General features: G+C 30.0%; 1 protein-coding gene across 1 annotated transcript; it reads right to left on the reverse strand.

Annotated features, from left to right (window-relative positions):
• Positions 1-13467: 13467 nt before the first annotated feature.
• Positions 13468-15172, reverse strand: LOC127263341 ((+)-neomenthol dehydrogenase-like). Its single transcript, XM_051292326.1, has 5 exons — positions 14915-15172; positions 14581-14827; positions 14424-14510; positions 14172-14351; positions 13468-14105 (listed from the first exon to the last, which is right to left on the reverse strand). The coding sequence occupies exons 1-5, from the start codon at positions 14932-14934 to the stop codon at positions 13728-13730; spliced, it is 912 nt and encodes a 303-aa protein (XP_051148283.1). The 5' UTR covers positions 14935-15172; the 3' UTR covers positions 13468-13727.
• Positions 15173-25128: the final 9956 nt, after the last annotated feature.

The following is a 25128-nucleotide window of genomic DNA, read 5'->3' on the forward strand; positions in this document are numbered from 1 at the left end:
TTATCTCAAACATTCAATATGTTCATGAACAAAGAGAGAAAGATGTGGTCAAATGATGGAAGGAGTTTTTTTGAAATCATGATTAAAAATGATTCTTTACCACTTCTAAACTATGAAGAACTGGCAGGATCTAAAACACACACCGAATCAACAAATGACAAAGAAAGGGCACAAAGTCAATAAGAAGTTTTGGAAATTATAGATTCTCTCACAATAAATCAAGGTAATGATGATGGGGACAACTTGATTGAAACTCAACGAAAGTTACCTCTTGAACATGTTGAGAATAAGGACAACTTGATTGAAAATCAACAACAGTTACCTCTTGAACATGATGAGAATGAGGATAACTTGATTGAGACTCAACAAGACGTATATCCTAAAAGCCTGGAAGAAGACAATTCAATATTGCATAAGCAAATTAATAAAGTGGAGAACAACTTAGGTCGAGACCAATGGCAAAGGCGACCTCCAGCAAGGTATGATGACTTTATTTTTTATCTAGCTAAAAATAAAGAAATCATTGAGCCTAAATCGATTCATCAAGCGTTGAACAAACCACATTGGGTGAAAGCTATGCAAGAAAAAATACAAGCTCTTCATGATAAACAAACTTGGAAACTTGTGCCAAAGGAGAAAGGAATGAATGTGTTGAGGTGCCGTTGGGTTTTTAAAACCATGTTAAAGCCAGATGGTGCAATTGAAATATACAAGGCTCGGTTAGTGGCAAAGAGGTTTCATCAAGTAGCTGGCCTTGACTACGGAAAGACCTTTAGCCCGGTAATTAAGTATGTGACCGTTCGAACAGTGTTGACTGTAGCTATTACACGTGGATGGGAGGTGAGACAACTAGATCTAAATAACGTCTTCTTGCATAGGGATCTAACTGAGAAAGTTTTTATGGAGCAACCTCCCGGTTTTGTTCATCCAGCCTTACCTCAACATGTATGCCTCCTAAGAAAGTCCTTGTATGGATTTAAGCAAACGCCAAGGTCGTGGCTTAAGAAGCTAAGTTCTTTCTTATCGTAGATTGGTTTTATATGCAGTCAAGCTGATTCATCCTTGTTTGTCAAAAAGGAATCTCGTGGAATAGTTGTGTTACTTGTATATGTTGATGATATCATTGCGACATGTGACTCTCATGCTCTAGTCGCTAATGTTATCCAACAATTGAGTGAAGTCTGTGCTTTAAAAGATTTGGGAAGGTTGCATTATTTTCTTGGAATTGAAGCTTGTCTCTTTAACAACAATATGCTCAAGATTTATTAGTCAAGTCTGGGATGATGGAAGCAAAATTGAAAAATACCCCACTCGCTCTGAAGCATGACTTTGATTCATTTCAGTCACCAAAAGTGGACTCTACACCTTATCGGAGATTGGTTGGGGCTTTACAATATCTAACAATCACACGCCCTGATATATGGCTGTAAAGTATGCATTCTCCACTCCTAACTCATTTGCAAGGGGTCAAGCGGATACTTCGATACGTGTGTGAGACACCTAAATTAGGCATTATTGCTCAATCTTCGTTAAATATTACAGCTTATGCAGATGCTGACTGGGGAGGTTGTGCCCTAATGAGACGCTCCATAACAGGTTATTGTATTTTTTTTATGGGCCAATTGTGTCTCATGGGCATCAAAGAAACAACGTACAGTAGCCCGATCCAGTGCTGAAGCTGAGTATAGAGCATTTGCTTCTTGTGTTGCTAAACTAACATGGTTGACATATGTTCTTCGAGATATCAATATCTCTTTATGTGTAAGCTTAATCGATTTCTTTATAGTCTCAAGCAGGCTGCGCTTGTGGAATCGTACCTTGACCTCGTTTCTCTTACAATATGGCTCGTTTCTCTTACAATATGGCTTTAGTAAATCATCTCATGATTCTTGTCTTTTTGCACTGCATCCTATAATTGTTCGCTAGCTACTTGTTTATGTGGACAATATTTCAGTTATAGGATCCAATTCTATTGCAATTGAAAAATTGAAAGTTGCCTTGGATAAGGAGTTTACAATTAAGGATTTAGGTGATGCCTCTTCGTTTCTTGGTTTGGAATTGTCCAGGTACGCAGATGGTATTTGTGTTTCCCAAGAGTAATATATTGCATATATATTAGTAGACATTGAGGAAAGTCTTCCTTCCCATGCATCCATGCCTCTGCCTCCCCATATAGTTCTTACATGCTCAGGCTCTCCTTTTCATTCCTCTATTGGTTTTCACCGGTTGATTGGCCGACTTCTTTACCTTGGTTTCTCTCGGACGGATATTTGCTTAGCTGTGGAACAGCTTAGTCAATTTATGCATGCTTCTACCATAGACCATTGTGTCGCAGCTTTGCATGTGGTTTCTTACTTGGCTCAACATCCTTCATGGGGATTTTTTATTGGGTGCTAGCAGCTCTCCTACTCTCTGTGCCTTTTGTAATGCTGATTCGGCGAATTGTCCAGACACCCGATGTTCTGTTACCGGGTTTTGTATTTTCTTTGGTTCTGCTCCTATTTCATGGAAGACCAAGAAGCAAACCACTGTTTTAAAATCGCCGGCTAAAGCGAATATCGTAGTTTGTCAGTGACTGTTTCAAAATGGCTCTCGATCTCTTTTCACCTTTAGCATCTCAGGCTTGCTGTTCCGACACCCCTGCCTCTCTACTGTGACAATGTGGTTGCTCTTCATATCACCTGTAATCTAATCTGGTCTTTCACGAACGCACCAAGCATCTAGAGGTCGATTGTCATTTTGTGTGTCATCATTACTCTATTGGTTTCATTCTGCCCCAGCATGTTGCATCTTGTCATCAAGGTGCGGATACGTTTATTAAGAACTTGCCTTCGAAGCTTTTTTTTCATCATTACGCCAAGTTGGACATCTCGAATTTCAGCTCAACTTGCAGGGAGTGTTAAGTTCTAAAATATAGAGTCGAACTTCTAAAATCGTATGCTTTCCTTTTCTTTAACATAGCGGTTTCTCCTGTTTGTGACTATACCTATGTAAGGCATTTATCTTCTCAGTAAAATTAGATTTTTCCTTCCGCTATTGTGCTTCCTATTTTCGATTTCATCAAAGAGAAAAGAGTTTCCTACAGTGATGAAGAGGAACCTTGATGAGTTTCTTTAATACATTTGTTCTAACTTATTGTATATATTTGCCATTTTTAACATAAGTAGATTTTTTTGTCCTTTTTTAAAAAAATAAATAATAAAATAAAACATAGAGTTCATTACAAATTATACTCTCTCAATCTCAATATAATAGTCCTGTTTAGCATTTTTGTCCGCTGTCTCAAAACAATAGTTTCCCTCCATCTCAATACAATAGTCCTGTTTAGCATTTTTGTCCGTTTTGTCTCAAAACAATAGTCTCATTTATATATATAACCATATCAATATTTCTTAAATCCCTTGCCAAACACAACTCAGATTAGAGAGAGGGTATTCTTTTTGTCATATGTGTATGATCTCTAAATATTTTTATAATAAAATTCTAAAAATATAGTATTATATTGTTGAATAAGTTTGTGTAAAGTAAATATATATTTTTTAATATATAGATATAAAAATGAATAAATTGATAATTTAGTGAAAATCTATAGACCATAAATGAGAAAAAAAAACTACAATTCAAAATAGAAAGTGAGACAATATCTATAGAATGGACTATATAATAATAATAATAATAATAATGTCATTTTATGATATCTTTTAACTATTCGATTATTTTTTCATAATATTTTATTTTAGTTTTTTAAATTTGGTCTTATTTTGGTATCGAATGAAAATAATCAAAATTTTGAATTATTATATTTTTGATATGATATGAATTATAAATTGATATTTTTTAAAGAAAAACAAAATTTTCATTGGTAAATAACTTTGTCCTAACTTTATTCATTGTTCATGATAATACTAAATCCAGTTTTTTAATGGATTCATATATCAACATACTTTGTGGTGGGAGTGTTGTACAATACACCATCAAAATATAAGCACAATGTGAAATGAGTGCTTTCATGTTCCAAAGAATAAAATAATAATAAAAATAAATACTACTTAGCTGAAATGAAAAAAAAAAAAAAAAAAAAAACTATAGTAGAATGTGTAATATAATAATAAAATGGGGAATCAAAATTGTAGCAACTTAACCAATTGAAAATATGGGCGACCAACTTGTACAATACTGCCTTTTTTGATTTGGATTTTCACAACACATTGCCCCACAACCACAATCTTTAATGAAATTGTAGCTTAAATCACACTATATATAATAGATGTGGTACAAAATCAACACTTTTCTTCTCGAGCTTGCCCTCGTCTTTCTCGATCGTATCCTCGCCAAGCTAATTATGAGTGAAGAAGAAGTTTTGTATTGGTTCATTATTGTCGAAAATCATGACCTTTGTTTGAAGATGAGGACAAATATGAAGTTGTGAGCTGAGGGGAAATAACTGGAGTTAAGATCGCAAGCTGAGGGAAATTATCGACAATAGAGGGATTTTGGTGAATTTAGGGTTCACATTGCTTTATATACAATTTAAATATGTGTGTATTTTGTTAATTTTTCATATGATTATCCAATCAGTGAATGATGTGTGGCCTTCTTACAATGGAGCGTGTGGACATGTTTATGAATACGAGACAATTAATTGTCTCAGAAAAATAGAAAATTGTCTCAAAAAAATTGTGTCGGCGTGTTTATGAATACGAGGCAATAAATTGAGTAATCTCGGCAATTGTCTCGATGCGGTTTCCGTGGCCGTTTGCTCGTGACAATATTGAAAGTCACAAAATGACGAGATATATTGTCTCGTCATGTTGACTGAGAGATTGTCGTGACAATAAAATGTCTCGAGAATTCCCAAAAACTCCGTCGAGACTAAATTTTGTCTCGAACAATCATGACAACATCTGAGACTATATTTTATCGCAAACAACCATGACACCATTTGAGGCTATATTTTGTCGTGAACAAGCATGACATCACTCGAGACTATATTTTGTCACGAACAACTATGACACCATTCGAGACTACATTTTGTCTCTAACGCTCATGACAATTTTTGCGACCTTAAATTGTCTTCATCAACCGTGACAACATCCGAGACCATGATTTGTCTTGAACCGCTACGATATTCGGAGACAATATGTTGTCTCCGAAATTTCGCCACTAAATACTGTCACAAAATGCAATGACAATTATCGAGATATACTTTTCCTCAAAGTCGGCTATATTTTATCTCAAACAATTGTGGTAATTTTTGAGACGATATGTTGTCTCGAACAACTATGATAATATTTGAAATCGTGTACTATATTTTATTTTAAAATAATTGTAGCAGCACATGAAATAATATTGTTCGCAATATAATACCAAAATAAGTTGATTAATTTGAATACTTTATTCTCCACGATATTTTCACCAAAATGAATGCAAATAAATATCATAAATAAAACTACTATCTGAAATTATCCTACCACACACCAAAATAAAACTATAAATAGTCATGGGTAATAAGTTTAAAAAGTAAAACAATAGAAATAAATTAAATTTGTAATAAGTGCAATTAAAAATCATCACTCCTCCTGCGACATAGAGCCATTTGTTGTCTCATCATCATCATCATCCTCTTCCCCATTATCTTGTTCATATGTTGGAATAAATCCAATAGGATCACTCTCATCTAAAAGTGGTAAATCTTTCATATGGCTCGAAGTTTGCATCGGCAGCTGAGAAGGACCAGTGTCTTCACTAAAATGAATGTGAGGATTATGAATATGCATAACCCATTAAGATAGAGCCTTAACTTGTTTCGCCATATGTGAAATTATACAAAACTTACTAATAAAATTCTATAAAAAAAATACAAAATAATCAAATGATTTATTTGATATGAAACAAACCTCCTCGAGTGCTTTTTTTGTCTCAGCCAACTCATTTTGTGTCGAGCGAATTTCATCTAAATAGTCCGTGGAAGGAGGTGACGGTGCACCTAATTTGTAGGAATAAGTATTCTATTAATAAGTTTAAAAATTTATATAACTAAATAATCAATAAATAAATATTATATACTATCGCAATATAATAACAAATCTGATAAAAATAAATAAGAACTTATATATAATGCTAATAAATGAAAGCAGACTCATGAATTTCAAAACGAATATAGCAACTAGTTATTATTTATTAATATAACAAACTGTAATTATTATAATTGACTTTTACCTCGAGAACAAGAACCACGAAGCACCACTCTAGCCGTCTTTCCACGTGATTCTAACCCTAGCACTCGATCTTTACGATTAAATCCCCCGTATGCATCAACAAGATTCTTTGGAGATGCTTGAACAAAGCTATTTTGGGCACCTTCGAGTGGAATTAATAAGAGTTTCCTATATGTAGAAGAGAATATTACGAAAACTATACAAAATTGTGCAATGTAATAAAATTACTAAGTGAATTAGTTACCTCGACTTCAGCCGCTAATTTGGATGCATATGTGCCATATGGCTTTCGCCAACATTTACGGTGCATTTCAAGCTCTGAGGGTATTCGGCCTAAGTCCAATTCCTGTTCACAATTACAAGTAAGAAAATCATACATTGGTATGTTCAAATAAATTGTATAGAACTCAATCTTAACAACAATTAATGATTATATCTTATACAGCCTGCTAATTCTTTGACTACAAATTTTACATAAAATCACAAATATACAAAAAATAAATAAAAAAAAATAAAAGCATTACTTGATGGAAATATCATGATTTAGAACATCGAGTTGAATTGAAATAACTAAATAATATTAAGATATTAAGATTTCAATAGTCACATATCACACCCATATATATATATATATATACACAATAGGATGCATCACATACATAGAAATCATGCAAAAGATATAAACATTCTGCAGCATTTAAAAAAAATAATAATAATAAATATATGTACATGAACTCTACGTATAAATAAACACTGCATATAAAAGAAATAAAATGGGCAGCATGTTTATAAATCCTACAAAATATATCATCATTAAATTATTTTGGTACACATATATATATATATATTTACAATTATATCATTCAAGATATTAACACAATTCTAAATATACCGTAGAGTCATGGACCTGAAAGGCTTACAAAATCTAATAATTCAATCACTACAAGAAATTATCAATTTTGTAACGAAGTTTTTTCGTTTCTAAATTCATTTTTTCCGTTACTAATGATATTAGAGACGGAATTAGAGATGGAATTACGTTAGCTACGTGAACTTTAGGAACGAAATTCCGTTACAAATATACTATTTTTTTTTTTAGTGAATGTGACATATTCAAATACAAATAAGATTCATACTAAATTAGAATATAAACATAATGAATATTTGAAAAGAGAATTGCAAATATATGAATGCAATACCATTTTTTTCCTAACGAGACCAGTCGACAAGCATCCACCGCGGTACTGATTTAGTTTTGCGTCAAGATTCTTATTACGATTGGCAATATTTCTTTTTTGAAGTTTGCGATAACTCTCTGATTCTCATTGCTTTATCATGTCACGAAAATAAATGGAATTCAATCAGTGTGGGACTTTCTTTTTTGACCGCGGCGTCTTTAAAGCACTTCGTAGTACGTCTGAGCACTTATTATTGAATAATTCACGAATTGCATGCTCATGAGCAATTTCCTAGCGATAGAAGTGCTATAAAAAAGTCATTAATAAAAAATTACAAAACTTCTGAAGTTTAACTAAATGATAAAAAATATTACCTTGAAAATATGAAACCACTCATACCCTTTTCCAATTTGGGATATCTGAATAAAAGATCCACGAACCATTGTAATTCGAGGTCATAATGCTTCGTATTCGACCAACCAAACCATGGATAGCACTATTATATTAAAGTATATATGTTGTTAGTTCATAAGAAGTAAAATGGATGATAAAACGTACTGGCATGTCAAATATCTATTAGAAAGTTTGCAATTACAAAAATTTATACATAAATATATACAAATAGATATTCTTACTCAAACAACAATGGACTAATGAAAGTGCGTTCATCATTGAAGGGTGCATCATCTTCATTATCCGCATGGAGATTGATAGGTGGATCATTTCTATTACCATCATTCGGATCATCACTCGAATTATTATTCGGAAATAATGGCGGTCGATTATTCATGTCAAGCAACCAGCGAAGAGATAAATCACCTACAAAGATTAAATAATTATTATAGGTTATGTGTATTATATTAATTTAACTAATTACTAAAATTCTGCAGGACATATGCATAATGCTGCATAAAAATAAAAAAATAAAAAATAAAAAAGTAAAAAATAAAAAATCCTGTAACATTTGCTATCAAATTATATAGTCATCAATCCCTATCCCCCGAATCCACATCCGTTGCCTATTTCAATATATCACTATGATAAGATCCGTTTCGTATTCCAACATATCACAACATCATAATAATACAACAAAAGTAAATGCAGATCAAAAACTGAAAAAATAAAAAATAAAAAATAAAAAAATTGAAAACATGTAGGGTAAACCGCCGTCCTCGTCGTGCAGTAAAAAAAATGGCATAATCAGTGCAGGAAAATCGTCTATAAAGTTTAGTGTGATTACCAGTGAAGCAAATAAAAAGGACACTACAAAAAAATAATATATTTGTAACGGAATTCCCTCCCTAAAGTTCACGTAGCTAACGTAATTTCATTCATAATTCTGTCTCTAATGTCGTTACTAACGGAAAAAGTAAATTTAGAGACAAAAATATTTTGTTACAAAAATGATTTTTTCTTATAGTGGGTGGGATATCATTTGTCTTTACTCAATTTCGCTAGAGAAAATTGACCAAATTAGGGATATAAAGCACGCTAAGGCGGAGTAAATAATTTATGCTATTTTATGAAATTGGATTAAATAAAAATAAAAAAAATTATTTTTAATATATGATATTACGATTGCAGCAGTGGTCATTCTGGCGGTGTCAACGGTGGATCTAATGGTGGCAGCAAGTTTCTCCCGCAGAGCAGGGTTGTTTGACAATGGAAGTAATTTGCAGAAGCACAACGACTGTTTTTTAATCAGTGACGGTGTAAAATAAGTGGTGAGTAATGTGATTGTGGATAAAAGTAAATGGGAGAGTGGAGTGAAAGTAAAAATAAATGCGTGGGAAAAATTCCGCTATATTTTTATTCAGGTTTTCCTGTGCACTTTAATTATATTTGAATTTTTACTTTACTTATGAATAAATATATTTAATTTAAATGTTATACACAATATTTATTGTTCCTAAAATGATGCTATTCCAAATAAATATATTTTTATTTGACTTTATCTGAAATTTAAATTATATATTCAAACTCTATTAATTTTAATTAGATGTAATAAATTATATTTAATCGTGTTGAATAATGGTTCTACATTCTGACTGCAATTTTATATATATATATATTTTAACATGATTGCAATTTTATGATAATTGCAGGGTGGGGAAGACCTCATCGATCAACCAATATCCTTAAAACACTAATTACCTAGTTAAAAAAACTCCTATTGCATTTACAGAATCTATTAGTCTGGTGACCCAATTTCGCTTCATTGTTACTGTTGTTTTCATTGACATGTTATTTATTTAAAGGTATGTAAATAAGATGTTTAGCAACCAATACAAAGCCATAATGGGGCAAATTTCCTGACCAAGGAAGTTCTATTTGAGGACAAACGTTTCACTTTACATGTTAGTCTGAATATTATTCCTGTTATTAGCAATTTTTATCCCCACACAAATGAATTTGTATCAAAAGCGTAACATGTTATTCTGTTTCTTTTTGTCTTGCTGGATGCAAATCAGACATTTGAGTTATCACTACTTTTAGACATTTTGCACATGCTGAAACTACTGTCTTGAAATTGGTACTTGTAGGGTCGCTCACTTTCGTGAGCTTGCTCCTAAGTGTGTCAATGCATACTACCTTCTTTCCATCTCGACAATCCGCAAAACTTGCATATTTGGGCCGCTTTATCTGACTTCCAATATAGCATACATCCTGCTGGACAATAGTCTATTTTTTGAGATGGCATTCTCATATTAGATAGCAATTTTTTTGAAGCATAAAAACCAAATGGCACTTGGTTGCCTTCTGGCAAGGCACGCCTCATCAGACTACACATATCATCAAATGCCGCCTCAGACATATTATTTTTGGATTTTATACGAATAAGCTCGGTCACCACAGATAGTTGTGTATCTTCATTAGAACCATCATAAAGGGGCTGATCTACCAAGCGCATTGCATCACTAAATCTACTTGTCATTTCTTCTTCATTGATAGGGTCTACTGTGTACAATCTTTCAGTGATTGTGAGCAATCTATCATCTATAACATTATTTATCTCTTCTTCATTTGAATACATTGGCAGAGTACTATCCAATCCACCAGCTGCATGCACCTGATTTGGTGTACCAATGTTGATTGGGGGATCAAGTAGTTCTCCATGGAACACCCAAGTTTGGTAATCCGGCACAAATCCCTTCCTTAATAGATGAACAACCTCATTTGGATTTTTATATCGTTTATTATTGCATTTTAAGCATGGACATAATATTTGACCTTGATTCATGAATTGTATTTGTAGAGATGCCCAATCAACAAATTTGTGCACGCCATCCTCAAAAGCTTCTCTAATTGATTCACCCCCTGGCAATACCCTTTGATACATCCATGATCTTTCCCTTCTTGCATACATAATTTTTTAAAGCCGGTCCGAAGACAAATCAAAGAATTCCTTTAATATGCAATAACAAAATAAAGTAATTAAAATAAATAAATGTGACTCTTTTTCAATTGAACTAATTAATAATCTTGAAATTAATTAAATACAAGATAATTTTGAATAATCGTAATGATTAACTGATACTAATACAACAAATTTTTATTAAAAAGTAACTCGACATATAAAAAATAAGCAACAAATTTATCTGATTCCAAATAAATTTATAGACAAATATTACAATAATTCTATTGCAATTTTTCAAGCCTGCAGATCGGGGTCAAACCAAACCATCATCGAACCGAAATCGAAACTGGTTTTACCATGATTCGTTTTCGATTTCTCTTTTTTCAACCGGAAAGTTCGAACCGGCTGTTTCGTATTTTTTATTTTTTGAAAAAAAAAAATATTTATACTAACCTGAGGAGGAATGGAGATGGCACTGGAGCAGCAGGGTGGGTGGGAATGGGGACGGTGCAGGAAGAAGCAGTGAAGAAGAAGAAAGGGTGAGTGAAAATGAACGAGGACGGTGCAGGAAGAAGTAGTGAAGAAAAAGAAAGAGTGAGTGAAAATGAAGAAAGAAAATGAAGAAAGTAGAGATTTGAAGAATGAGGAGACCGAGGAAGATCCGATGGTCGGTGCGGACGGCAGCTGCTATTGATGTAATTGCATTAGGGCAAAAACACATAATATTACATATAATTAATTTTATAAAAAATAAGATGACATTAATAAAAACCATAATTTATTAATAATTAAAATTTAGAATTTATAAATTTTTATTATATAATTATATTTCATCAAAATTATATTAATATTATTTAATTAATAATTATTATTTATATAATTTTAACATAATAAATAAAATATATATATCTAGTTAAAATTAAAAATAACTGTTTTTTAATAGGAAAAAAATATAAAAATATAAAAAGATATTTATTAAAAATAAATAAATAAATATTTTCTGTTTAAACTTAACCGGCAATGTTTAAACCGAAGTCGTTGATTTCAAAACCGTCAAATCGGATATGAGTCGATTTCGATTTGACCTTTTAATAAACCAAAATTGACTGTTTCAAATCATAATCGTAGTTCAAATAATTTAGACAAATCTATCACCAAACAATCATGGATTCGATTTCGACCGAAATTGTAATCAAACAATATTTTTTGAACCTAGAAGCGGTAAAAGAAAAAATTACGTGAAAAAAAGATACGAGAGGAAAAGAATAGATAAGAAGAAAGAGTAAGACAAGAAGAAAGAAACCGATGGAAGAAAATTTAAAAGATTGGAACGGTAGTTATGGATTATATCTAATATCAATTACATATATTTGTTTATTTATTTATTATAATTATTGTTTGCAACAGAAATATTAATTTCTAATAATAAAATAATTAGTTATTATAATGATATAAGTGGAATATAATAATATCACATTCTTTTTGTATTTTTAACTTTTAAATTATATAAAATATATTTTTTATTTTGTGATACTACGTATTTTAATTTTAATTATATAATTATATAATATATTAATAATTTTTTAATTATTTATTTTTAACTTAGGCTGTGATTTTTACTGTTTTTATAATAATTTTTGCTATTTCTCCGACAATTCAAAATATCGAAATATTTTTTTTTGACTTAATTCGACATAATTTATGCTCTCGAAGCTTTTTTTATGATAACTTTCAAGACATCATATATTCAAAGATTTTCTTCGTGATTCGTTTTGAGACATTAATACTCTCAAAATATTTTCGCAACTTAATTCAAAATAATTAAAAGTCTCAAATTATTTTTTGGGATTTATTTCCAAATCATTCAAACTCTCGGAGTATTTCTCGTTACTTATTTCGAGATAATTCATAATCTCATAATATTTTTGGCGACTTATTAGGAGACAATTCAAACCCTCGGAATATTTTCTGCAACTTGTTTGAAAACAATTCAAACTCTCGGAGTATTTTTGTGACTTATTTCGACACAAAACATGCTCCAAAATTTTTTTCCTTGCTAAATTTCGTGACAACATAAATTCGTAGAGTATTTCCGTGAATTGTATTAAGACAATGCATACTCTCGAAATATTTTTTCTCGATGTATTCGAGACAATTCAAAATCTCGGGGTATTATTCGTGTCTTATTTCGAGACAATAGTTACTCTCAGTGGCGTTTCGAGAGAAATATGTGACAATGCATTGTCATGAAATAATCTTCGAAACTATGGTGGAGACAAAGTGTCGCGGTGATGTGTTGAACCATAGTTGAGACATTAATTTGTCTCGAAGAAAGATTTCGTGACACAATATTGTCTCGGAGGTTTTTTCCGAGACAATTTTCCGAGATTATTTAGCATTTTTGTGGTAGTGATGCTGCACAGTCGGAGCACAAAAAGTGTGTGATATTTTATGATGTGTAGGATATATATTATGTTAGCGATATAAATATGAGATAAAAGTGATAATTTTATGAATATATATAAATATTTTTTTGCAATTTTCCTATTTGGTATAATATAAACAAATACTCACATGTAATATTTCGAGTTATAATTTTTCAAACTAAAATAAATAAATGTATTTTTTTTGTCCCACTCCAAAGTGTTTTTTTAGAATTTTGTAGTAGCTTAAAAAGAATTAATAGTATTTTACTAGCTAGTGCAAGTATATGAAATATTTTGATATTTTTGTAATTTAATTTTATGTATAAAATAATTGTACGTATAGTTCTATATATGTTTGTAATTTATGAAAAAATGATATTTTTATTTTAGGCCGGACCAAGAAAGCCTATTGAATCTATAACCTTGCTATTACAAGTTCAATCCATACCAATTTATTTACCCATATAGGATTCGTCAAAATGGTTATGATAATACAACAAACAACACATAAATGATTTCGACATAGTCCAACGTAGTATATATGGCCTTAGAGCTCGGCGAGATCCTTTTGGACAAAGAAGCAGCCGGAAGGGCCATCATCCGGCAGCAATGCGAGCTTCACAGGGCCGGCGGCGCCTTCTTCAAGCGACATTGTCCCCGTGTTTTTGTTAATATCAGTTTTCACATAACCCGGGCACACGGAGTTTACCCGCAAGGTCGGGTATTGCTTAGCAAGAAGCTTTGTGTAGGCATTTATGGCCGCTTTAGAGACTACGTATGCACCAATATAATTAGGCCAACCTTTGGCTTCAACTCTCCCTTCTTTGAAATCTTCAAGGAACTCACTCACAACTTTGTCGATTCTCTCTTCCGTCAAGTTTTCGTCGTCGCTCAAGATCCCTTTTGCCCATTCGCTCCCTATGTACTAAGAAGAAAAAAATATTAGAGTTTTGAGACTTGATGATTATGTTGGTGACCTATAACACGGTACCTCAAGACTCCCCGCTGAAGATGATACGTTTACGATTCTTGGCGAGTTTGAGAGGCGGAGAAGTGGAAGAAGAGCTTTTGTTGTCCTTTTGTAGCCATAGTAGTTTGTTTGAATCGCTTGCGCCGCTAAGAGGTAGGTGTCTTTTGCAATGCCACTCCAATCTACGTGAACTTTGCCCATCTGCAAGAGAGGAGAAGAAGTCGATTTAGGACATAACTTTTACGCGACGTGGTCATTTTGCAATGAACTTACGGCAAGATTAGCAGCCACAGTCGTAGCCCTGGCCGGGTCTAGATCCTCCCACTTGACGTCGGACCCGAGGACTGCTGCATTGTTAATCTGCAGAGCTTTGTCAACAAGGATCTATATGTCCTAACTATTAAGAGGGGATTCTAAATTTAGGGTGTACCAAGATATCGAGCTTTCCGAATTGGGACTCGATGAATTCAGACAGGGCAGTTACTGAATCATCCTCGGCCACATCTAGTCGGTGAAAAATCACAAGATCGGAAAGACCAGATGTGGCAAGTTTCTCGACAGCTTGAAGGCCTCTGTTTTTGTCCCGAGATGTCAGCACCACTGTGATGTCCTGAGACGCCAGCTGACGACATATCTCCAAACCGATGCCCTTGTTCGCCCCGGTGACAACTGCATACCTGCGAGCGCCACAGTAATAGGCCTACTTTGTACCATGTAAGAAAAAAATATAATTATGCAAGAGATGCAAAACGCCGTAGGCTTACTTCTTCGTGGCTCCGGCCATGAATGAAGATTCAATTCTTTTCAAATTGATTCGATTCGATTCAATTCAATTTTAAGACACTTATGTTTGTGGCGGCAGTCTACAATTGGCGTTGATTTTAATAGTATGGCTCCAATTCGATTCACGTTGGTAGAAATCAATGTTCTTTTGTTGTCCAAATAAATGTTTACATATATATTTTATCTAAGGGTTTGGAAAGTCATGGTTACGAGTCCACGTCTTAAATGATTAGACAACAACGGCTCTTTTTATTGCGAATCTTCTTATCCATATACTTAGATTTCTGTAATCTTGTGGACCCACCCTTGCAAGGTTATTATACAAAATATTCTACGAATCACCTGTTTCAAAAATAAAACTTATCTATTTATTCTTACATACATAGTGTATATTTATACACATGTATATAAAGTATGTACATCCATATGTGTATATAATACACTGTGTTTATGAAACAACAGGACAGGATTCTGTCCGGCGCACGCCATCCCGTCTGGCAAATATATATATACACTTGATTATGTGCATATATAGATATTTGTTAATGTATTTTATGCGTAGGCACCTTTCTTATGGCACATGCTATCTGTTTGGTGCAGGCGGCCCCAATTTAAATAAAATTTTATATTATCCGTCTTAAATAAACTGCAATATTTGATTTTCACACGAAATTTTAGGTGGATAGTGTTACGTATGATAATTTTAAAATTAAGTAATATGATGCAAAGATTTTTTTTTTATGATATGACTGAATAAAATGAGATAAAAATTAAATATAATTAATTATTTCATATTTTAAAAATATTGTAGAATATTTGAGACATACCAAAAATAAAATATTAGAATACTGTTTGAGAAGAGTATTAGATTTATTGAAAATAAAAATATATACTTCCTCTTTTCTAGTAGAAAGTATGTATTACTTTTTTTTTTTAGTAAATTAAAAATAATACTCCCTCCGTCTACGGATAAAGTATACATTTACTTTTGGCGCGGTGTTTTAATTATAGTGGGTAGTTAAAAGTAGTGTAATGATATTTTTGCCCTTGCTTTTTATATAAAAGTAATGATGTGATATAAAGTAAGGGTATTTGTGAAAAAAAAACTAAAGTATTTAACGAAATGTTTACTTTGTAATTGGACGTCCCAAAATAGAAATGTATATACTTTCTAGCTGGACGGAGGGAATAGTATTTTGTTATTTAATAAAAATGTATAGATGATTTTGATAATTTTTTTCACATACAAAGGAAGAAAAATATTTTTGAGAAAATTAGAAGTATTTTGATAATATCTATATTGATTATTTTTAATATAATAAAAAAAATTATGAGACGAAAATAGTAAAATTAATACAATGAATTGTACGTTCAACATATTGGATCTCATAGATGAAATTTTATGTTTTTTCTTATAAAATAATAAAATATGGAGCGCAATAGATTATTATTACGCAATAATAATAATAATAATAATAATAATAATAATATATTACTATATAATCTAATTATTTGATTGTTTTAAAATACTGTAAATTGCATAATATTTTATTGAGCTTTAAGTATAAATGTACAAATATCTAGTATTTTATTTAGAGGGAAGGTTACGGTAGTGATTTGAAATTTGATGTCAATATCCATAAAATACAGAACTAGCACAAATATTTTTTAAAAACAGCACATGTTTTTTATAATAATGATATATGCTATTTGTTTATAATTACCAGGGTCTTTTTGAACTTTTTTTTAGGACTATGAGCAAAAATAAATGATAGACCCCATAAATAAATATTTTTTTAAAATACTATCAAAGAACAGTATAATAATGAATCCCATAAAAATATAAAATATATTAATCATATATTATACTATAAATGAAATATGTGTCTTGTAATGGATGACCGGCTCGTATGAAAGTGGACTGTCAGACATAGTTTGTGATAATAATATTACAATATTTTAACTATTATAAAGTCAGTAACTCAATAATAATAACTACAAATTCTAAATGTTAGAAATATAAGATTAGAAAAAAAAATTGTTAGAGTTTAAAAAAAAAAGATAAACTTTAAATTAAATTTCATTATATCTAATAATAATTATAGTCTTTATAAATATTTAAGAATTCTAAAGGCGAGAAAGATGAGATTTTAGAAAATATTTGGTTAGAATTTAATTTTAAAATTAAAATTCGACTATATAATTGTTAAAAATTATGGGATAAAGTTTAAAATAAATTTTATATATCTAATCATAGCTAAAATTAAAAAATATGGGCCCCTTTTGAAGTAGAAGCCCTGAGCAATTGCTCAGATTGCGACTATATCCTGTTGTATTTGTATTATATGAATATAAATGATGTATTATCACTAATATTACTGCGTATTGTTTGCTAGGTATGTGTGTGATGTTAGTTCAAGTGTTGTGTTTATATTATATTAATATAAATGATGTACTATCACTAACATTACCGTATGCTATTTACTAGTTATCTGTGTGTTATTCAGCACATATTCAACATTGTAGTGATCGCCTTTATTTATTGCTTAAAATCTACTAAATCCAAAAAAAAACAAATGGTATTATACTACAATTTATTATCCTTTTAAATATATTCTATATTAGTTGATCGGTTATTATGTGTTTTGTTTACTCAAATAATTTTTTATTGACATATTTTTCAATATGTATATAATATTTTTTTTTAAAAAAAATAATATTAAATATATTTTTTTTTATGTATTATCAATATGATTTTTCAAATCTCATTTAAAAAAATATTTCAACAAAAACGCTAAACAAACATACATATGTTTGAAAATAATAAAAAAAAAATGAATTAATGTTTATCAGATGCATATTTAAATAGATTGATATTTTTGATAAAAAATGTAATATTTAGTAAAATAAAAATATTAAAATATAATCAAATAAAATTATGTATTTAATTTTTTAATATTTTCAGAAGAAAAATGACACTAGACTTAATATCAGTTTTCTATATAAAACAATTGTTTAATATTTTTTATTATTATTATACTATTGGTTGAAAGAATCAAATACGATTTGAAATTAATTTGACATAAGATATTATTTTGATTGATTGTTTAATTAATATTTTAATAACGTGAGAATTTATTTATTTATTTATTAAAAATATATATTATTATTTTCAATAAAAAAAATTACAAAATGCTATCAATTTTCTACCTATAACAATTGTTTTATTATTTTTATTATTATTATAAATACAAATTGATAAAAGAATTAATATTGTTTGTAATTAATTTAATATAACCAATTAATTTAATGTTTTGATAAATAATATTTTTATAGATATTATGTGAGAAATAATATTTCATTTTTATTAGAAAAATATGCATAATTAATTTCAATATAAAATTGCAATAATAATAAAAATATTTCATAGTCGTTACATTATTATCATATTTAAATAACAAAGTAAAGAAACAATTAAAAGAAAAATGTTTATCTACTATATACTAATAGTTACTTCCCCCTTGCCAGCTAATTTATATCATTTAACTTAGATACTGAGTTTTAGGTATAATATAGTTAGTAAGTAATTAATAAGTGTATATTAGTAAAAATAGTTATGCTTGAATAAAAATAATTATAAATTAAGATTAAAATTAAGATGACTAAATAGTTTAATTAAAATAAAAAAATTATAAACGATGAATTTTAAAATATGATTAAACAGTATAATTATATTTAAAAAAGAAAATGATAAATGACGTGGAACGGACTAAAATAAAAAAAAAATAGACAAACGAAGTCAGAGGAGGAGAGTATGTTTTTCACATTAGTCAATTGAAATATAATTTATATAATTCTATATAAGTGCTACAAATAATGCAGTTTCACATATGTTTTTCTCGTATGTATATTTATAGTAGATTAGTCTAATGTTTGTTCTGTGGGATAGTTTGAGAAAATATATATATTTTTTTATAAGATTCAAAAAATTGTGTAAAAATATAAAAAAAAATGAATAAATGTAATATATAATTTTGTTAGATAACATATATATTTTATTTGGCAAAAGAAGACACCCATAATAAGAGACAGAATTCTAGTTTAAATTTTTTTAGATTAAGAGTGAATGAAGACAAAAATTGAATATTCATTTAATAAAAATTTATATAAGACAATTGGATTTGTTTGGTTTGTGTTCATATTTGAGTTTATTTTATTTTATTTAAATAATAATACTTTGATATTATAATTTGTGGGAAAAAAAAAGATATTATATTTTTATTTGAATGATAAAAATTGTATAGTAAAATAATTCAAATCATATGGAGAAAAAAAATAGAAAATCTCAATAGTAATATTACAAATAAAGAGGAAGATTAAAACAAAAAATAAGTTAAAAATAGATGGTAATTAATGTTCATCCAACTTGATATTATAAAAGAAGGAAAAAGTAATGTTGCAAAGCTATTCAAACACAATTATTGATTATTATTACACTTGCAAAGTTCTAATTGCAAACATGTTTGTTTGACCATATCTTCAATTCCTAATATATCCTATCAAATGTTGATTGGCAAAGAGTGTGTTTATTTAGACGGCGAGTTCCATATTGAAAATTCACATGTGTACTATTTTTAACTATATTACTTTTGCTGTCAACCAAATATTTACTTATTTAAAGTAACATGAATTTAATAAACATAATATTTTCTCCTTTCAATTTTAATATTTCATTTAGGTTTTGCACATGAATGAATGAATATCAATATTTTAATCATAGTTGATAATATAAAAATCAGGTTGCACTTATTTTTAGACATAAATGTATAAGAAAATGGGATAAAAAATAAATAAGTGTAAAAAATAAGTTTAGTAGTTAATAATATGGTCTACAATTACTAAATAAACAAATGAACAGAGAGAATATTATATTAATTTATTGTGATATAAAGTATCAAATAAGTATTTTGAAAAATATATGATATCAATGAGTAAATGAGACAAAGAGAGTAAATATAGTGCAAAATATAAAAGTAATAGCTACAACATGCATTTCTTTTCAAAGTACATAGTGTATTTGATTGATATTAATTTCAAACTAAAATTGATATTATTCATTTTATAAGATTTTTAATACAAATATACAATTTCATTCGTCTCTTAACAAATCATCTATTTTTTTCTATTTTGGTTCGTCTCATAATAAAGTATTCATTTCATTTTCAGTACTTGTATTATCTATCTATCTAACAATACAAATATCATTATAACTAAGGATGACATACCGTACCGTACCGAAAATATCGGTCGATGCCGATACCGTACTGAACTTTTCGGTATGACGAAAATACATATCGATACCGTACCGAAAATTTCAATATACCGAATTTTGGTATACCGAAATTTTTGATTTCGGTACGATACCGGTATATACCGCTTATACCGAAAATTTTGATTTCGCTAGATACTGGTATATATCGATTATACCGAAAATATAATTTTAAATTTTAAAATAATTAAAAAAATTAATAAATATCACCATTCTCCACCGCAAAAATATTATGAAAAATTAATAAATTTTCAATAGTTTATAGTATATTTTTTGTTATGATTTAGAAGAAAAATTAATAATTATTATTTATATTAATAATTAAATTATTTAATAAAAATAATATCGGTACGGTATCATACTGAAATACCAAACTTTTTGGAAAATTCATACCGATACCGTACACCGTACCGAAATTTTCGGTATTTTCGACACGATACGGTACGATAAGTCGGTATTTCGGTATGTTCTGTAAATTTCTCCATCCCTAATTACAACTTATAATATATTATACAAATGCCATTAATTTTTATATCATACAATACTAATAAGGTTATTTTAGTAATTTCTGCTTTATTTATATTAACTATCAATATAATACTAATATACCTTAAACTTCATGCAAAACGAAAATGGGTACTTACTTATTGAACGGAGGGAGTATTTTTTAAAAAAAATATCAAATCGAAATATTATTTAAATAAAAATTTAAATCAATACCATATTTCAAATCAATTTCAAACAACTAAACAATCTCATTTCTTTTATAAGATTTCATCAAAATTTTACTATCCATAATTTTTTTTCCTAAAAATATCAAATCAAACACATAGTTTTCATTTTTTATATATACTCCCTCCGTCCGTATCTAAGGGGCATATTTACCTTTTGTGTTATTCTACTTAATATTAAAAATATCTCTAGTCCCGTAGAGATGGTCTGGTGGTGTGGGGGTTGGATGTGTGACCTAATTTTTTGTACAAATATCATTCTATTAATATAATAAGACACTAATTGAAGTATTTTTGCAATTATTTTTTTAGTTTGTACTAGTTTTGATATAATTATTAATATTAAAAAATCTACATGCAAAAAGTAAATGAGACCTTAGAGTCGGACGAAATAGTACTATAAATCAATTTTAAATTTAAAATATCAAATTAACATATATTTATATCAGATTATACAATTTTTTCGATTCAAAATTATTATTCAAACTTAAAATTTAAAATTCAAAGAATACAAAATTAATATAAACTAAAACAAAAATAAATTATTATATCATCAATAGTAGATAAACTTTCCTTACAAGTGGGGCACAAAGTCTTTAGCATAAGAAAGCAACCATACCAAAAGGCCATACGGCATCATTGACAAATTGTTGGCCATTCACACTAGTCAGGTCCAACGTATTATCATCAATATGTTATGTAATAATAATAATAATATAATATAATGGTGAGTATAGGTATATATATACATACTTGTATTGAATAAGTATTGTTATATATATATATAAATATGTAAGTAATTATGATAATTGTATTATATTGTATATTAATATGTATGCATAAGTATGGAGAGAGAGAGAGAGGGGAAATGGTTGTGAATTGATTTTCATGACTTTATATACATTAAGGCATATATATATATATATAGGCGAGTGATGCGGTAAAATACATGATTGTAAAAAGAGAGAGAGGGGAAATGGTTGTGAATTGATTTTCATGACTTTATATACATTAAGGCATACATATATATATAGGCGAGTGATGCGGTAAAATACATGATTGTAAAAGCATCCACATCCTGTCGATGTGGCTGCTGCGTGGTTTATAACACTCCCCCTTGGATGTTTTATACAAATAATGTGTCTCGTTAAAACTTTACTATAAAAAAATCCTGTGGAAAAAAATCATAGTGAAGGAAAAAAAGTACATCATTTTTGTATTAATGCGCTCCCCCTATTTTGGACTTTATTTGATGTCTTTCATCCGACGCATTCCAATTCTTTGCACCAATTTGTTGAACATTGCAGTCGGTAGCGCCTTCGTTAATAAATCTGCAAAATTTTGAGACGATCGAATATGTTGCACATTAATTTCATCATTTTTCTGAAGATCGTGAGTGAAAAAGAACTTCGAAGATATGTGCTTTGTCCGATTGTCTTTAATATATTCTCCATTTAACTGAACTATACAAGCTGCATTATCTTCAAATAATGTTGTAGGAGGTAATACATCATCATAAATCAAGCCACAAATTTCTGAATATGGTGAGTCATAGAGATCAACCAAACACATTCACGACTGGCTTCGTGAATTGCTAAAACCTCAGCATGGTTTGAAGAAGTAGTTGTTATCGTCTGTTTAGCAGATCTCCAAGATATTGTGGTTCCACCACAGGGAAATAAATAACCAGTTTGAGATTTTGTTTTGTGTGGATCAGATAGATAATCAACGTTAGCGTAACCCATTAATTCATTTCGAAATTCACTTGAATAAAATAAACCGAGGTCATGAGTCCCCTGAAGATAACGAAAAATGTGTTGATACCATTCCAGTGGCGCTTTGTGGAGGATGCGCTAAACCTGGCCAGTAAATTTACTGAAAAAGATATATCTAGCCTGGTACAATTTGCAAGGTACATTAATGTGCAAATAGTGCTGAGATATGGTACCTTGGGGCAAAGTATTTCTTCATTTTCTTCTTTTGGCATAAATAGATCTTTATTGGGATCAAGGGATCTGACTACCATTGGTGTACTCAGAGAGTAAGATTTATCCATATAAAATTGCTTTAATACCTTTTGAGTATATGTGGATTGATGGATAAATATTTCGTTATTCACATGATTCACTTGTAATTCTAGATAATATTTTGTCTTTTCAAAATCTTGGATCTCAAATTCTTTTTTTATATATTCAACTGCAATTTGGATCTCTTCTGAAGTTCCAATTAAATTGAGATCATCAACATATATTGCAATAATGACAAAATTTGGTCTATTTTTCTTTATAAAAATGCATGGGCATATTGAATCATTAGTATAATCTTCTTTTATTAAACATTCACTGAGACAATTATACCACATTCCGCCTGATTGTTTAAGTCCATATAATGACTTTTTCAATTTGATGGAATATAATTCCTTTGGGTTTATTTTGTATGCTTCAGGCATATTGAATCCCTCGAGAACTTTCATATAAATATCAGTATCCAATGAGCCATAAAGATATGCATTAACTACGTGTAAAAGACGCATATCGAGCTTTTCTCGAACTGCTAGGCTCACAAGGTATCTAAATGTTATTCCATCAACAACCGGAGAGTATGTTTCATCAAAATCTACTCCAGATCTTTCTGAGAATCCCTGAGCCATAAGACGGGCTTTATATCTTACAATTTCATTATGTTTATTTCTTTTTTGTACAAACACACATTTGTATCCAACTGGTTTTATACCATCTAGTTTTTAACAATTGGTTCGAAGACCTCCCTTTTGTTTAATGAGTTAAGTTCTGATTGAATCGCATTTTCCCATTTTGGCTAGTCATTTCTTTGCCGAAATTCATGAACCGATTTTGGCTTTGGATCCTCATTTTCTTCCATTATATCAAGTGCTAAAATGTATGCGAAGGTATTATCAATAATTGTTTCTTTACGGTTCCAACATTCTCTTGAAGTAACATAGTTAATTGAGTTTTCAATAATCTTATCATATTCTTAAAGATCGTGCTCTTCTGGAACAATTATTTCAGGGTTGACTTCCTCATTAGATTGAGGTGTATCAATGTCATTCCTGATATTTTCATGATTATCATCATTCATTCCTCTTTTCTTTCGAGGAAGTTTATCTTTGGAACCGAGTGGTCTACCACACTTTAAGCGTGTTGCTGATTCATTAGCACTTTCAATTTGTCCATCAGGAACAATTACTTTAGCTGGAGCATTAGCAGCTTGAATATATGATCGAGTGACTTTGCTCGAGTCATTGAAAGCATCCGGTAACTGATTTGCAATATTTTGCAAATGTATAATGTGTTGAACTTCTAGTTCACACTGCTTTGTACGAGGATCACAAAAATTCAATGGGATTTTCCAATTAATATCCCTTTTCGGTTCAATTCTGTCTCCCCCTAATGTCGGAAAATATGATTCGTCAAAATACCAATTTACAAATCTTGTAGTAAATAAATCACCCGTCATAGGTTCAAGATATTTTATAATTGACGGTAATTCATATCCGACATAAATGCCCAATCTACGTTGGGGATCCATTTTTGTATGTTTGGGGGGTGGAATAGGAACATAAACAGCACACCAAAAAATACGTAGATGAAATATATTTGGTTCGTGACCAAATACTAATTGCATAGGGGAATAACTATGATAGCTTGTCAGCCTCATTCTTATAAGTGTTCCCACATGTAAGTTTGCATGCCCTCAAGCTGAAACGGGCAACATAGACCTCATCAATAATAGACTAGAAATTAATTGAAATCCTTTAATAAGTGATTCTGCCAGATCATTTTGTGTATGAACATGAGCAACTGGGTGCTCTACATTAATTCCAATAGACATGCAATAATCATCAAATGCATTCAATGTATATTCACCATCATTATCCAGACGTATAGTCTTAATTGGATTATCGGGGAATTGTGCCTGTAATTTAATAATTTGGGCAAGCAATCTCGCAAATGCCATATTACGAGTAGATAATAAACACACATGTGACCATCTGATAGATGCATCAATAAGCACCATAAAATATTTAAATGGCCCACATGGTGGGTCTATTGGTCCACATATATCCCTGTGTATTCTTTCAAAAAATGTAGGTGATTCAATACCTACTTTAGCT

The sequence above is a fragment of the Andrographis paniculata genome, unplaced genomic scaffold, assembly GCF_009805555.1.
Source record: "Andrographis paniculata isolate CXL003 unplaced genomic scaffold, ASM980555v1 Contig15END, whole genome shotgun sequence".
NCBI classification, from domain to species: Eukaryota; Viridiplantae; Streptophyta; class Magnoliopsida; order Lamiales; family Acanthaceae; genus Andrographis; species Andrographis paniculata.

Excerpts from the sequence above, each read along its gene's own strand:
- LOC127263341 (XM_051292326.1), bottom strand. The coding sequence starts at position 14,934 with ATGGCCGGAGCCACGAAGAA. Across the intron at positions 14,511-14,580 it reads TCGGAAAGCTCGATATCTTG|ATTAACAATGCAGCAGTCCT; the intron begins GTACACCCTAAA and ends AAAGCTCTGCAG. Across the intron at positions 14,352-14,423 it reads CTGTGGCTGCTAATCTTGCC|ATGGGCAAAGTTCACGTAGA; the intron begins GTAAGTTCATTG and ends CCTCTCTTGCAG.